General features: G+C 33.9%; 1 protein-coding gene across 8 annotated transcripts in view; it reads left to right on the forward strand.

The window, feature by feature from the left end:
* Positions 1-9,842, forward strand: part of ANKRD17 (ankyrin repeat domain 17) — a 155,634-nt gene extending 145,792 nt beyond the window's left edge. For 4 of the 8 annotated variants that reach the window (XM_014562566.2, XM_032458168.1, XM_032458185.1 and 1 more), the window contains 4 exons: positions 5,846-6,094; positions 6,556-6,734; positions 7,134-7,298; positions 8,013-9,487. In XM_014562566.2, coding sequence (XP_014418052.2) covers positions 5,846-6,094; positions 6,556-6,734; positions 7,134-7,298; positions 8,013-8,072 — 653 coding nt within the window. In that variant the 3' untranslated portion in view covers positions 8,073-9,487. Of the gene's footprint in view, positions 1-5,845; positions 6,095-6,555; positions 6,735-7,133; positions 7,299-8,012 lie in introns of all 8 variants that reach the window. The other 4 variants (XM_032458169.1, XM_014562567.2, XM_032458178.1 and 1 more) reach the window with 2 other exon arrangements.
* Positions 9,843-13,795: the final 3,953 nt, after the last annotated feature.

Genomic DNA, 13,795 nt, shown 5'->3' on the forward strand with positions numbered 1-13,795 from the left:
GTTTTAAATTATTAATGTAAACCTACCAAAAGAAAAATAAACAATTCAAAAAACTCTTGAACACAGTACTCTGTATGCCCTTCAGTCTAAAGACAAACAGACTTCAGACAAATCTCCATTTCTGTTTAGGACATTTGTTTTTTATAATATTATGGATAAGCAATTCTACAATTATATAGATTATATTGTGGGATTGAGCAAATGAATAAATAAGTATATTGATGATGAAATGATCCAGGGTTCTCACTGTAAGAAATGTAGAGAGAAATGTAGAGTAGAGTAAACCAAGGAAGAATCCTATTGACTGGATTGGAATTAGAAGATCAGTATTAACTCTTGATTTTTAAATGACATAAGTATTGGGTTGAATCATATAAAATTGCCATTTTTTCCCCTAGTGCTATCTACTGAAAGGGCTTAGAAGCAGTGAGTTTTCAGTAGCATTGTGCACTATCTGTTAAATATTTTAGTCCACTAAAAGAAACTAGGGCTCCTTGGGGAAATAGCTGATTTGAGAACTGGTGCAGAGAAAGTATAAGGGGAGCCTGCAAAAGTCTTATAGTGTCGGAAAGTAATTATGTAATTAAGTGCTCAGATGATGGGGACATGTCAGTAAGGACACAGGAGGCAGCTTGAAGGGGCTCTCACTGGCCAAATTCAGGGTATTTTGACCATCAAAGTGAATAATGTCACCACATTGGATAAAACAAATATCCATGAGAATATAATAATTATAAATAAAATTTAAAAATTTGAAGTGCAAGAGAGAGAATGTTCTTCTTTACAGTATAATGACAACTCATAAAAGTAGAAGGAATTATAATTTGAGTTATTTTGCAACTATTAGATTGATTCAGGCAAGACTCATTTTTACCTTTAATACTGAATTTCTAACTAGTTTGTATTATCCTTACCTAATGTAAGTCTTAATACTTTTTAGTGACCATTTAGTTTGTTTTGTCTGACTTCCAACTCTTCTTTAGGTAATGTGTTCACATGAATGTAATTTCATATTTTTCTTTCTTTACGGTAGTCTTTTAAAATTTTGTTTTCAGTGTTAGGTATTTTCTTAAAAGTTGCAATTCTGGATGCTGTTGTAGGACTAATCACAGAAGCGTGAACTTATATTTCACAATATATTTATCTGGTTTTAGTACTTGAATAGGTTTTATCACATTTTTCCATACATTCCACTTCTCTCTTCCCTCCTCCTCTTTAGGATGTCAGGACATGATATTAGGACTCTGGCAAACTAAGTTGGGATGTCGGGGACATGGGCCCCTTCCTTAAAAAAGAAAAAAAGAAAGAAAGGGAAGCAAAGAACCTTTCCTGAGGCCCCAGAACAACAGATTGGTGATGCCCAAGTACTTTCTGCATACAGGTTGGGCAGAGATCACTTGAGCCTTTATGCCACTCAAACTGCTAAGGTCTAACCTATCAACACTCAGCCAGTCGGTGCATTGTTTACTGATCACTGTCTCTGGTCTATGAGCTTCAGTCCTTGGCAACTTTAGTCAGTGAGCCATTTTGACATTCAGTCTTATAAAGCTTTTGTCGGGTCAAAAAGCAGTAAAAAAGCATTACAATTTTGAAAGGAAAAAACTAATTTTACATTGTGACCCAGTATACATGAACATGTGTGTGTAATTGAAATATATTTACAAAACAATATTTATCCTCACAGTATATATAACATGCTGGTATTTTCTATTTTTTTTTACCTTAAAAAATTTTTTTGTGTTAGTCATGACCAGCCACATTTATCTCATTATCTACTGTGGTTTAATCAACACTGAACTGAAGCATGAAGAAAGTACAGTGTGATTTTCCTGCAGGAGCACTTTTTCCATTTGTAAGTCACACTGCTCTTTCAATTTGAATTCAGGACCCTGTTGTCATTTCAAAACTGAAGTGGATTTACTGAAGCTTAAGATTCAGGATACCTCATTTGTAAGGGCCTCTGCCAAGGTCCTATACCTAATTTTGTATTCTTTTTCTAAAGACAGATTCCTTAGATTATATAGGATCTCACAACACTTCTAAAACCTATTTTTTCTCTAATAATATAAGTTGGCATATTTTAAAATAATATGACTCTGGATTAGATTTTGCTTGTTTTTTTTTTCCAATTAAAGAAATTATTATGATTAGAGGTGAGAAAAGAAAGTAGAATAATCAGGCTCTTTTCATTGCAAGGAATATAGACCTACCCAACGAATCTCCAGGAAAATGGTGTTTAAGGCTATATAGGGCCATCTTCAGAACTATCCAGAATTTGTGACTCCTATTTTCCATCACTTTAGTTAGAGGACTTATGGTCTCTCACTCATGATTTGTTTTCTTGTGAGTCTCCTCTATTTACTCTCTTTACACCTAGGCTTCTTCATAATCTCATCTTGTATATGGTCCTCAAAGATTAAATTCATAGTTGATTAAACAAGTTTTTCTCTGTTTACCAATTGCACCTTCCTGTATGAGAAATATGATTGGCTCAGTTCATATGTTCAAGTACAGTCATGTCAGTCACAGATAGTTGGCTTGCCTGAAGTAGATCATTCTTCAGTCAGATGCTTGGCAGTAGTCCAGTAAAGCCATCAGGGAAAAAGCAGAAAACAGTCATCTGATTAAAAACAAACAAAAACTATGGCTAGTGAGGTGGCAGAATCTGTGAAATCCCTTAAATGAGATGAGTCAGCAGGCAAGCCTACTTATTTTCTACATTTGAACAAAATATGGAGGGTTCCTGTTATTTTGCTTTGGTTTTGTTTTTTGAAGGCTACAGGATAGGAAAGAGAAACTAGCTCTAACACAGAGGTTAGGGAGAGCTCCCAAGGATGACTCTGAGGGAAGGTAGGATTCATTTGTCCTTCCTTCCATCAGTCCTTCCTGCTTAAGCAGCCTTCCATCCTTGCTTCCTTCTTGCCTGCCACCTTTGACTGATTGTGTCTTCATGTTAGTTTTCTGGATTGGCTTCTCTCAGGTATATAATTGTGCCCTTTCAGTATGTAGTTTAAAAAACAAAAAACAGAACTTTGTTTATCCTTTGTGTTTACAACTTTTTGTGTTCCCTGCAGTTCAATTTAGTCTTTTCTGGAATATTATTTCATTTCTAATACTTTCCTGAGTTTTGTTGTCTTGTTTCCAGTTTTACTAATTCTGAATTATGCTGTCCTTTCAAATCTTTCTTTTATTTCTTTCAGCTCACTTTGGGATTTTAGATTATAGTCTTTTTCTGATGTGCCTTTAGAATATTAGAATATAGCTTTCTTTCTGGGATGCTTCTGTTATCTACCAGATTTTGTGGGTTCATATCTCTTTTAGTTCTTTGTATACAATTCAACTGCAGTTCTGTTCTGTTTTACATTTTTAAATGAACTGAGTCTTCCTGAACTTTTAGAAGGAATAAATTGATTAAGACATTTTTCCTACTTTAAGGACTCTAGAATTTCCTCTTATTGGGAAATGTGCAAAAATATGGTCTTCTACTTTGTTAAATCTCCTTGCTTTGTTGTCCTTACTCATCTATCCAGCCTACCCACCCACCTCTGCACTACTCTTGACTGGATCTTCGCTTTGCTTTGCTTTTGTTGTCTCTTTCCTGTTCAGTTTGGAGTCTGTTCCCAGAAGTTTCTGATCAGTGTAGGGCTTTATCCTGGCAAGGGGCTTCAGCAGGTACCTGTAAGAAGTCATAGGGCCCTTGTTGCTCCAGCTTCCTCAGACCTTACTGTGAATCCCCTGCAATCACCCGCGCATAGGCAGAGCTCTCCCACTTTCACCTGCTGTTCTCAGATTGGCCTGCCCTGATTTCCTCTGAAAGCCTGTGACTATTTTGTGATTCTCCTGTTTTCAGTTCTGGAGAATTGCTTCCTTCCACATAGATGCTGATACTACATGAGTCTTATAGCTGTTGGTGATTTGTCTCTATTCAACTTGTATTTTTGGATTCACCTGGATATGTTTTCTGTTAGTTTTGTTATAAATGTTATCCATGGATTTTAGGCTTTGCTAACTTAATGACTGTTTTTATGGGAGGATTTGGGAAGAATCAAAACCTTTGCTACTGCTACTTCCATCATCCTAGAATTCCCTCTTATACCAGTGTAATTTTAAGGTGAATTTTAAAATACTTCTAGTTGCTTTAAATACATCTATGTGGCTTCTCCATTTTCTTATGATTTGTTAAAAGTAAATGCTGTAAAGTAATGCTAATGTATCCATGACCACAGGAGATACATTTTAATTTTCCATTAGAGGGTAATAGTTTTCTTGGTTTACTTTTACAGATAACAAGTCTGTATATTTCATGTTTTTATTCCCCAATAAAGTCAAAATCCATATAATAAATTATAATTTATAGGGTACTTTAGGATTCATTCCTTTTAAGTTAATAGTCACTACCTCTCATTGAGTGGTGGTACTATCAATTTAACCAAAATAGACCTCTACAAACACTAGTAAGATGGAATTGATCTCCACAGTACTTTCCAATTCTATGATTTTAAAATATATCTGAGAAGTATTTTTTGAAACATATTCAGGTCATTAATATTACTGAATTTTTCTTTTTCTTCCAAATTCCTTGAAACGTATCTGAGGAAATGGAAGTACTATTCTTATATGTGTACAGATAGATAGATTGATTTTGTAAATTTATTAGCTACTTGAGTCCCTTTGGATAGAAACAGACACACACACACATATTTACCCACATACACATACATATAGAAAACTTAAATGTAAAGATAGTTAAGGAGGGAGGGTATAGCTGTGTGGTAATGCATGCCTAGCAAGCACAAGGTGCTGGGTTCAGTCCCCAGTACCTCCATCAAAAAATAAGTAAGTAAACCTGATTACCTCCCCCTGCAAAAAAAAAAAAAATTAAAAATAATAGTAAAGATAGTTAAATGAAAAAATATCATTAAATGATCGTCACTAGGGCATACAGTCAGACAGTTATGAATAAATTTTAGCTATGAAGGTAACTGTTCTGACTTTTAAGATTCAAACTCCTCCAGAATTTAAACTATTTAAATTTAAATGTGCTTGATATTTAAGGTTTTCACAAGAAATAGTTATGGTTGGTTGTTTTTGTTTTTCTTCTTCTCTATAATGTATAAAGAGATTAAATCACTAATGAGTACTCCAAATTGCCTGTATTAAGAACTAGCCTTGTTTTGATAAGTAAAGCTTAAATTGCCATTTCTAAAAGTGTGTTTTGTGGAATATCCACAAGATAAAATAAAACAGTTGGGATATGAAGTATAGTCTTCTATTGGTGTTTTATCAGCATATTAAAGTTTTGTAAAGTCCTGATTTAAAGAAACTTTTTTTTTTAAGCTAGATTTTCTGAGTTTGTTAGGTACCTGAATGTCTTTGTTTTTTTTAATTGTAACATACCAAGGGACAAATGTTCCCAAGGAAAACAGCTTGAGAATTGCCAATACAAGCAGTGATTTTTTCCAACCTCCATTTTGTTGTTGTTGTTATTGTTTGTTTTTTTAACTTAACCTTTGTCTTCTCATTGCTCTGGTGTTATATTTTGTTCACTGTCAAGGAGTAAATTTATTTAAATATTAATTAGTGTGTAGTTGTAGCATTCACATCTTCACATTATGCTATCATGAAACTAAATGGGAAAATTGTGAGCTAAATTAAAAAATAACTGTGATGTCATAGAACTTTAACCAAATTTTAATATACGTAATTTATTATTTAAGCATTATTTTCATATTTCATTTTTCATCATAGAATGCGTGTTTAAGTGTCTTCAGAATTTAAGATTTTGTTTTTCAAAATTTCAAGCCCTACAGATGATATTTATTTTATTTCAAAATATCTTCTCTAGATTCTCCCACACAGTCAGTATCTTCTGGAGTTCGTGCACCTTCTCCTGCCCCCTCATCAGTACCTTTAGGGTCAGAAAAGCCCAACAACGTCTCTCAGGACAGAAAAGTTCCAGTCCCTATTGGGACAGAACGTTCTGCTCGTATCAGGCAAACTGGAACTTCAGCTCCATCTGTTATTGGGAGTAATTTGTCCACATCAGTAGGGCATAGTGGCATCTGGTCCTTTGAAGGAATTGGTGGCAATCAAGGTATGATATGCTATTCTGCTTACTGGAAATTAAGTTTATGCATTTAAAATATTTTAAGCAGTATGTAACTATCATAGGCATTGTTTTAAAAAACCTGTATTCATATCACTTTGTTTTGACTAATCAATTTATTTAAGTTTTGGAACATTTTACTTTATTTTATTATGTTAAGGAGATGTTAATATTTCCTTTAGGGCTCTTTAGCTTTCATCTTATCTTAGCTTTTTTTTTTTGTTTTCTAACACAAAGTGTTTAAGTTACTTTATTAGGCTATAATATCACTATCTACAAACATGGAAATACTGCAGTAAATATGTAAGAGTGGGTCATTCTGAAGGAATTCACAATTCAGTGTGGAAAATATTAGAAATATATGTGTATATGTTTGTTTGGGGTTTTTTGCTGTTTTCTGATTTTAAATATCACCAATTATTTTTTTCTGCCTCTTTGTTTTCCCTCAGACAAAGTAGACTGGTGTAACCCTGGGATGGGAAATCCTATGATTCACAGGCCAATGTCTGATCCAGGAGTGTTTTCACAGCATCAAGCAATGGAGCGAGAGAGCACAGGAATTGTAACTCCTTCTGGTACATTCCATCAGCATGTTCCTGCAGGATACATGGACTTTCCTAAAGTTGGGGTAATGGTGATTTAAATAAGCATTTGTATTATTTCTAGATGTTTTCCTTACTATTAGCCTTATTTAACTTCCCACTTTCCCATAAGCATTTGTGAAATGATGCTGGAGCTTTGGGTTGGAATGATAGGTCAAAGGCTGGCTAAAATATAAATATTTATAAATCTTGATTTTGTCCCAGTGGTTTAGAGAAATGTTTTTTAACAAAATATTTTTTATATAGTAGGCTTATAGTATCTTCTATCTAATGCTAGAAGAAATCATATAATGGAAAATAATTTTTATATCACAGATAACAGAATGAGGTGAAGTTTCAAATATCAATTTTGAGGCTGGTGATCATACTGGGAAAAGTAACCAGTAACTTGAACATGCATAATCTTTGTTTTCTCCTTTTTTAAGGGTATGCCTTTTTCTGTGTATGGGAATGCAATGATTCCTCCAGTAGCACCTATTCCTGATGGTGCTGGAGGACCCATATTTAATGGCCCTCATGCTGCGGACCCCTCTTGGAACTCCCTGATAAAGATGGTTTCAAGCTCCACAGAGAATAATGGCCCTCAAACGGTAAGGCTGATCATTCAGTGAACATTTACTTAGTGTTTATGGGATGCCAGTACAAATAGGACACAGATAAATCATGGTAGTGAGAGAGAATGGCAAATATGGGCAGTTGAGGAAACTGGAAAATTTAATATAGCTGAAATATAGCAGAGGGATGTGAAAAATGGTACCAAAGGTAGTGGTTTGGGGCTAAAATTATGAAAGATGTTATATAACATATTCCATTGGGTAGCAGATGGTAAGTAAAAGATTTTAAGTTGCAGAGTATTGTAATGTAATTTTATGTATCAAAATTTACTAGTGTGAAAAGGGCCATCTAGAGGTTATTTATTAAAAGTATTTTAAGTGCCAAAACAGTATATAACTGTGAAAATGCACAGAAATGGTTGTATATTTTAGCTTATTGTGGTATATGTTTAGTATCTCTGATTCATTTTCCTCCCACAATCAGCAACCTGTATGTACTCAGATAATGGTCCTTAAAAAATACTGATAAATCAGATCCTGTTTGAGGGATAAAAGGAGAGGCAAGAAAACAACAGATAAAAGTGGTTTCTTGCTGTTTTTCTTCATTATCTCCCAGTATGCTGCAAATTGACTGAGACTTAGCTGTTTTAGTTCATAAATATTAGGAGACTTCCTTAGTGTTTAAGAGTTTTGTTTTAATCAAATATATGTTAAATATGTATTAATAAAATGCATGCTCTATATTCATAGGTGTGGACTGGACCCTGGGCACCTCACATGAACAGTGTGCATATGAACCAGCTTGGCTGATGAGGATCAGCTTGTTAGCCTGCAGATTCCTTTTCATTCAGAGGAAATCACAAGTGGCCGAAAAAAATTTATGCTCCCAAATCATTCTACTGATGTGCTTGACTGAAGTGTGTAGGCTTTTTGCAGAAGAACTTACTAACTGACCTATTTTCTGTGAACATTTGTGACTGCCCATTCCCCACCATCATCTGTTTTACCTTAGTTAGCATTTTTCTTATCATTTTTCTTTTTTTCTTTCCCTCTTCCCCTTTGGACATAACTTTCTGTTGAAGCTGTTCTTTGGCTGGTTGGTTTTAGTACTGTAAACTGCTTCTGAGCAAACACGGAAATTTAGCAAAATTATGTAAACTTGATCCTGAAGTTTTAGAATGGCAAATAAATGTACAATTGTTTACATAACAGAAAAGGCTAAGCAGAAAGTAAATTTCAATATGTCAGTATAGAGGCTCTACTTTATGTAGACTTAAATTAATGTGAGATATGTACCTTCATATTCAGAAATCTGGATGTTTCCTTCATACATTAAACTATTAATAAGTATAACTTTTCTGCTTGTGTAATTTAAGTATACAGTAAAGCAATGGGCATTATTAGTGAATGTTTCCCGACGTTGGCTTTTAAAATACCATGTTGCTCTCTTTTGAGTTTGTCTGCAGCAAGGCACATATAGAATAAGAAATTTATCACTTTTTCATGTCTCTTTTATTACCTTGTCACACCTTTAAAACTAATACACACTTCTCTCTTCACTCTTTTTTCTTTCCTCACCCTTACCACTAATACCAGTAAAATTTTCTTGCTAATCGTGAAATAATGCTGTAAAGATTTTTACTCTAATGGCTGCTACAGAGAGATGGAAAACCTTCATCATCACCTGTGGTTTCTTCTGACCATAAAAACAATTCAGTCTTTCTGAGAATTTAAAAAGCCACTATTGTTCCCAGTCAGCATATACAAACTCTTAATATACTGTTTATTAAACAACTCAGTGTACTATTGGATAACATTGATTCTTAACTTTGGCTTTTGAGTCATCAGGAGTCAACATAAAAATTCCAATTTTCAGTAATTTAATGGGAAGTTTTGTTTTGTTTTTTTTTCCAATTTTAAAGGCTTCTCAACCTCTACACTTGTATGTTATCAGTGAAAAGGATCAACAGCTAACTTGGGGCAAGTAATAAAATTTTGTATTTGTCATTAAGACAATTTATGGTAGACATGAATACACAGATTACAAAGTGAAGTCTCCATTTAACTTGTTTATATAAGACATAGGGCCACACTAAATTACTCAGTGGGATTTATATATTCAGTTCACTTGAAACAATAAACAGTAATGTATCCAAGAAGAATATGTGTCCTACCCTGTCTCCTGTGGAAAATAAATTATATGGCTGAAATGTAAAAGAAAGTAAGCATAAAAGTTAAGTAATGTATATATCAACCTGTCTTTTTTTTAAATTAGACATAAATTCCACACTGTTGAAACAGACATCAACTAAAATTCAGATAGATCAGATGACAATATTAAATATGGTTCCTTAGCTGTAAAATAAATGAAATGCTTTCTTTACTCTGGTAACCTAAGTAAAGAGTAAAAAGAAGATTTCTCGAACATATCTAGAAGTTTGTAAACAACACATTTATAGCTTTTAATTTAGGAAGTGGTCTTAAAGTACATAAATTTGGTTTTCTACCTATCTATGATTGATATGACCAAATTTAAAGGAAAAGCTAAATGATATCCTACAAATAAATACGGCTATGACATAAAATTACAGCACTTTACTAAGAAAGGGGGTATAATGATATTTAACAGAGTGTTTTGTGTATGACTTTTACCATATCATATAATTTTTTGCTTAATTTCTCTCCTGTGTTTACTAGGGCTATTTTCTAGTTAAAATAATCCTGCTAAATAACAGATATACCTAGTATTTGTCGCAACATATGAGTTGTGTTGACTCACAAAACTGAATTTCTTAGGATGGGATCTCTTACTAAAAGTGAAGAGAAAAAAACTTATTTTTTTTTTACTTAAAAACCATATGACAGAGGGATATTGAATGGAATGCTCCTTATTTAGTTTTGGGAATCAGACTTGTTAAATAAAATACCATGGTTTTAGAAGTCTGTACTAGGAACATTTTTTTCAAATACATTGTTTATATTTCAGATGTAGTGCAGTGCATTTTTATTTGAACAATAAAAAAACAATCTTTTGAGACCACGCAGGTCTTTCCCCCCACTTTTGAAAGTATGTGGTATGTGTAATTGCAGATTACATAATGTATTTCTTTTCACTTATTCTTTTAAGAAGTAACTTAACTCTTGGAAATAACAGTTAGGTTAGTTCATACCTTAAATCTCCAAATAGTTAATATCCCAATTATTGTGTAATCTGTTCATACCAACCATTCCATTTTCGAGATGATTTTGTTTACTAGTGCCAACAGAATCCCTATTTCATGCTTTTTCAACATATATTTCAACATGTATCAATATATTCACAAAAGGTGATTTTAGTATTCATGTGAAAGATATTTTCCCTTCTGTTTCCTGTTACCAAAAGTTAAATCATTTTATTAGTAATTGAAAATTAATTTTTTGGTAAAGTACTATACTTAGTCATTTTTCCTCTCAGGGAAGAAAAGGAGGTAAATGGTTTACTAACTTCCTGTCTTGTTTTTCATGAAAATATTATTCCATCTTTCTTTTGATTCAAATGACCTAAATACACATTTATTCATATTATTCACTTTATTTTTAAAACAATCCGAAGTGTTAAACAGGGAAACTCAAAATCACAAAACCTCTTCAGATCTTCTGATTTATTCAGCGTATTTTCACTTAGATGTTTTTCAGAAACACTCTCATACACACAGTTCTGAAATTACAGAACAGAACATTTGAAGAATGCCAAAACTTTCAAATATCAAATTTTAAAATCAGGATTATTTCAAAATGATTAAAATATCAAAGGAAAACCCAATTCACTGTTTTTCATCACTAATACAGAGATTCAGTATTCCATTACTCAATGTATTTTTACTGTAGATAAATGAATCTATTCAGATGTCTTTTAGTATTAATGTTTGGTATACTTACATTATATTTGGTAAATTCTGGATACTCCTGAATCTCTGGCAGTATACATCCCATTGATAAATACTTCCTTAAATAAGTCACAACACTCAATTAACAGGTTTTGTTAGTTAACTGGTATTAATTCCAGATGACTGGAATTTAGGATGAGAGTGTCATTAATTCTTTAATATATCTACTGTGTAATACACCTTGATTGCAAAAATACCATCACTTGTATTTTGGATGAGTGAATATAGAGAAAAGTGTGCCACAGTGGCTTTGACATAAATAAGAATTTCTTTCTGTAACAACTGGAATATAGGACTATTAGACATGTTATAAAAAGTTTCATATTAGACTTCTACCTTTAAATGAATTCACACTTTTGAAAGGTAAACAATTTTGCATGCTCAATACTTAAGAATCAATAAGATGATACAAAGGGATATTAATAAGAGGAAAAGCTAATTCTACATTAGATAGCTTTGGTTTTGAAAAGTAATGCATTAAAGAAATTGGAAAAAGAGAAATTAAATCTGATTCCAAGGGATCACTTTAACAATTGCTTGTGAAAATATCCTTTAAAAGTTCTTTAGTCAAACATTTCAGAAGGCATATTTAGGAAATAAGAAATTAAAACGACTGTACATATATACAATCTATATGTTTAATAGCATATATTCACATTTTGACCTCCATTCCTGTGTTCAGCACTGTAATGGATAAGAATTTCAGGAACTGCAGAAAGTAAATGAAATATAGTCTCTGTTTTTAAGGAGCTTAAGTAAAGTTAAGAAAAAAGTTAGCTGTGTGATGTAGTAATAATAAAAAAGAATAGGCTAGTCATACTGAACTTTTAAAAAATGTTTAATGTGTCCATTTGAAAAGTATTACGGTTGATATGATTTCAGTTGGTTGGTTTGCCCAGTATTTGTATGGTCATTTTGTACTGTATTCTGCAACTCAAAAGATACCAGGTGTTACAATGTTTGTTACCAGTACATAGATACACATGAGTGCTAACACTTCACTTTTGCATTGGATTTTATCATTGACAAATAGTTCTCCCAACATTCTCTACCAAATAGACAGCAAATTCTGATCATTCCCATTATCCAAATTTAAGAATACATGTTTATATGTATGAAATTAGCAGGTTAAATATGCATAAATTTTACTTAGATCAAAAAAATTTGTAACAGTGGAACATTTTTAAAAGAATGTAATTTGTGACTCCAATATGTAGCAGAAAAGGTGGGCCTACACTGATTGAAGACGTCCCAGCCCCAACCCCTGATACGCTCCACGGAAGGAATTTGAGGAGTAGCTTGAAAACTCTTAATTTAAATTATATGAACTGTGCATGCATGAAGATTTTTCATTTTAGGATCTTTTTTCTTTAATCAACTTTTCTCCTGGATATTATAAAGTCAGAGTCCCTCGGCTTAAGTGCCACTGTGGAAGGGCCAACTCCTAAATGTCATCAGTTCCCTGGAAGGAGAGGAATGCAGCTGCATAGAAGTTGCTGCTTAACTCCCACAATCTTTAGGCAAGGATACTTCCACCTAAAATCAGTAGTCAGTAGCAACCGGTTGCCTTTTTTTTAACTTGACGAATGAATAGGGAGATAGGCTTTTAAAAAGGAAATTATATAGCATATATTGGGATGTGTGTGTTAACATTTAAAAATTCATATATGAATTTATCAGTCAATTTGAAGGAGGATGACGTCCAGAATCCAGAGAAAAGAGTATCTGGTACCCTTGGGTAAGTGCATAATGAAGCAACAACAGTAGCTAAGTTTGGTGTAACCCCAACATTGGTCAGAGCTCACGTCTCAATAAACATTTTATTCCTCACGACACAATCTGGCCTCTAGGTCTAGGGGTGAGCCTTCTCTGAGGAAACTCCTTTGTGTCATTCCAGTGTGCTTGCTGTTCAGGAACTCAAAACTAAAAACTAGTCTTACGTACATTTGGCCTATTCCTTTCAACCGGCAGACTCCTCATGTTGCTGCTCAGGCTCTTGAAAGCTCATATAGGATATATGTTATGCCCCAGTAAGGAATTCACCGCGCTGCCAGTGATAATTCCACTTAATTCAGGAGATGGTACTTGACCCTTAATATAAGAGTTTGCTGCTCTTTATAACGAAAGCTAAAACACTGAACTTGGGTCTGAAAATGACTATTAAAACGGATGAGCCAACTAAATCTTCACACCACAGACTAAACTATGTCTAGTGCTGATTAAAACGGGGTGGGCCAGAAACACAAGCCTCTCTCCAAACTGGCATTTCAGCAATGTGTTGACTCCTGTATACCATAAACTATCTCAACCTCTAGAGGAAGCAATCGGGAGCACATAAAGAGCTGGGGGACTACCCTCTGATCACACATACACAAAACACATCCACAAAGCTTAACCTGTGACACGATTAGCTTAAGTGAAAAAAATGTAAAGGCATACGCAGAAGACCGGCTCTCTTAGGCGAGAACTTCCTAGGGAACGCCCCGCCCTGCTCAGGGCAACAAGCCCCGCCCCCGATTCTGAAATTCTTTTTGGCCTCTGAGGAGCTCCATGCCAGCAGCGCCAAAGTACCGTGTGTGCACGGTAGGCCTGGTCAGTGCCGCGTGG

The sequence above is a fragment of the Camelus ferus genome, chromosome 2 (assembly GCF_009834535.1).
Source record: "Camelus ferus isolate YT-003-E chromosome 2, BCGSAC_Cfer_1.0, whole genome shotgun sequence".
Classification (NCBI taxonomy): Eukaryota; Metazoa; Chordata; class Mammalia; order Artiodactyla; family Camelidae; genus Camelus; species Camelus ferus.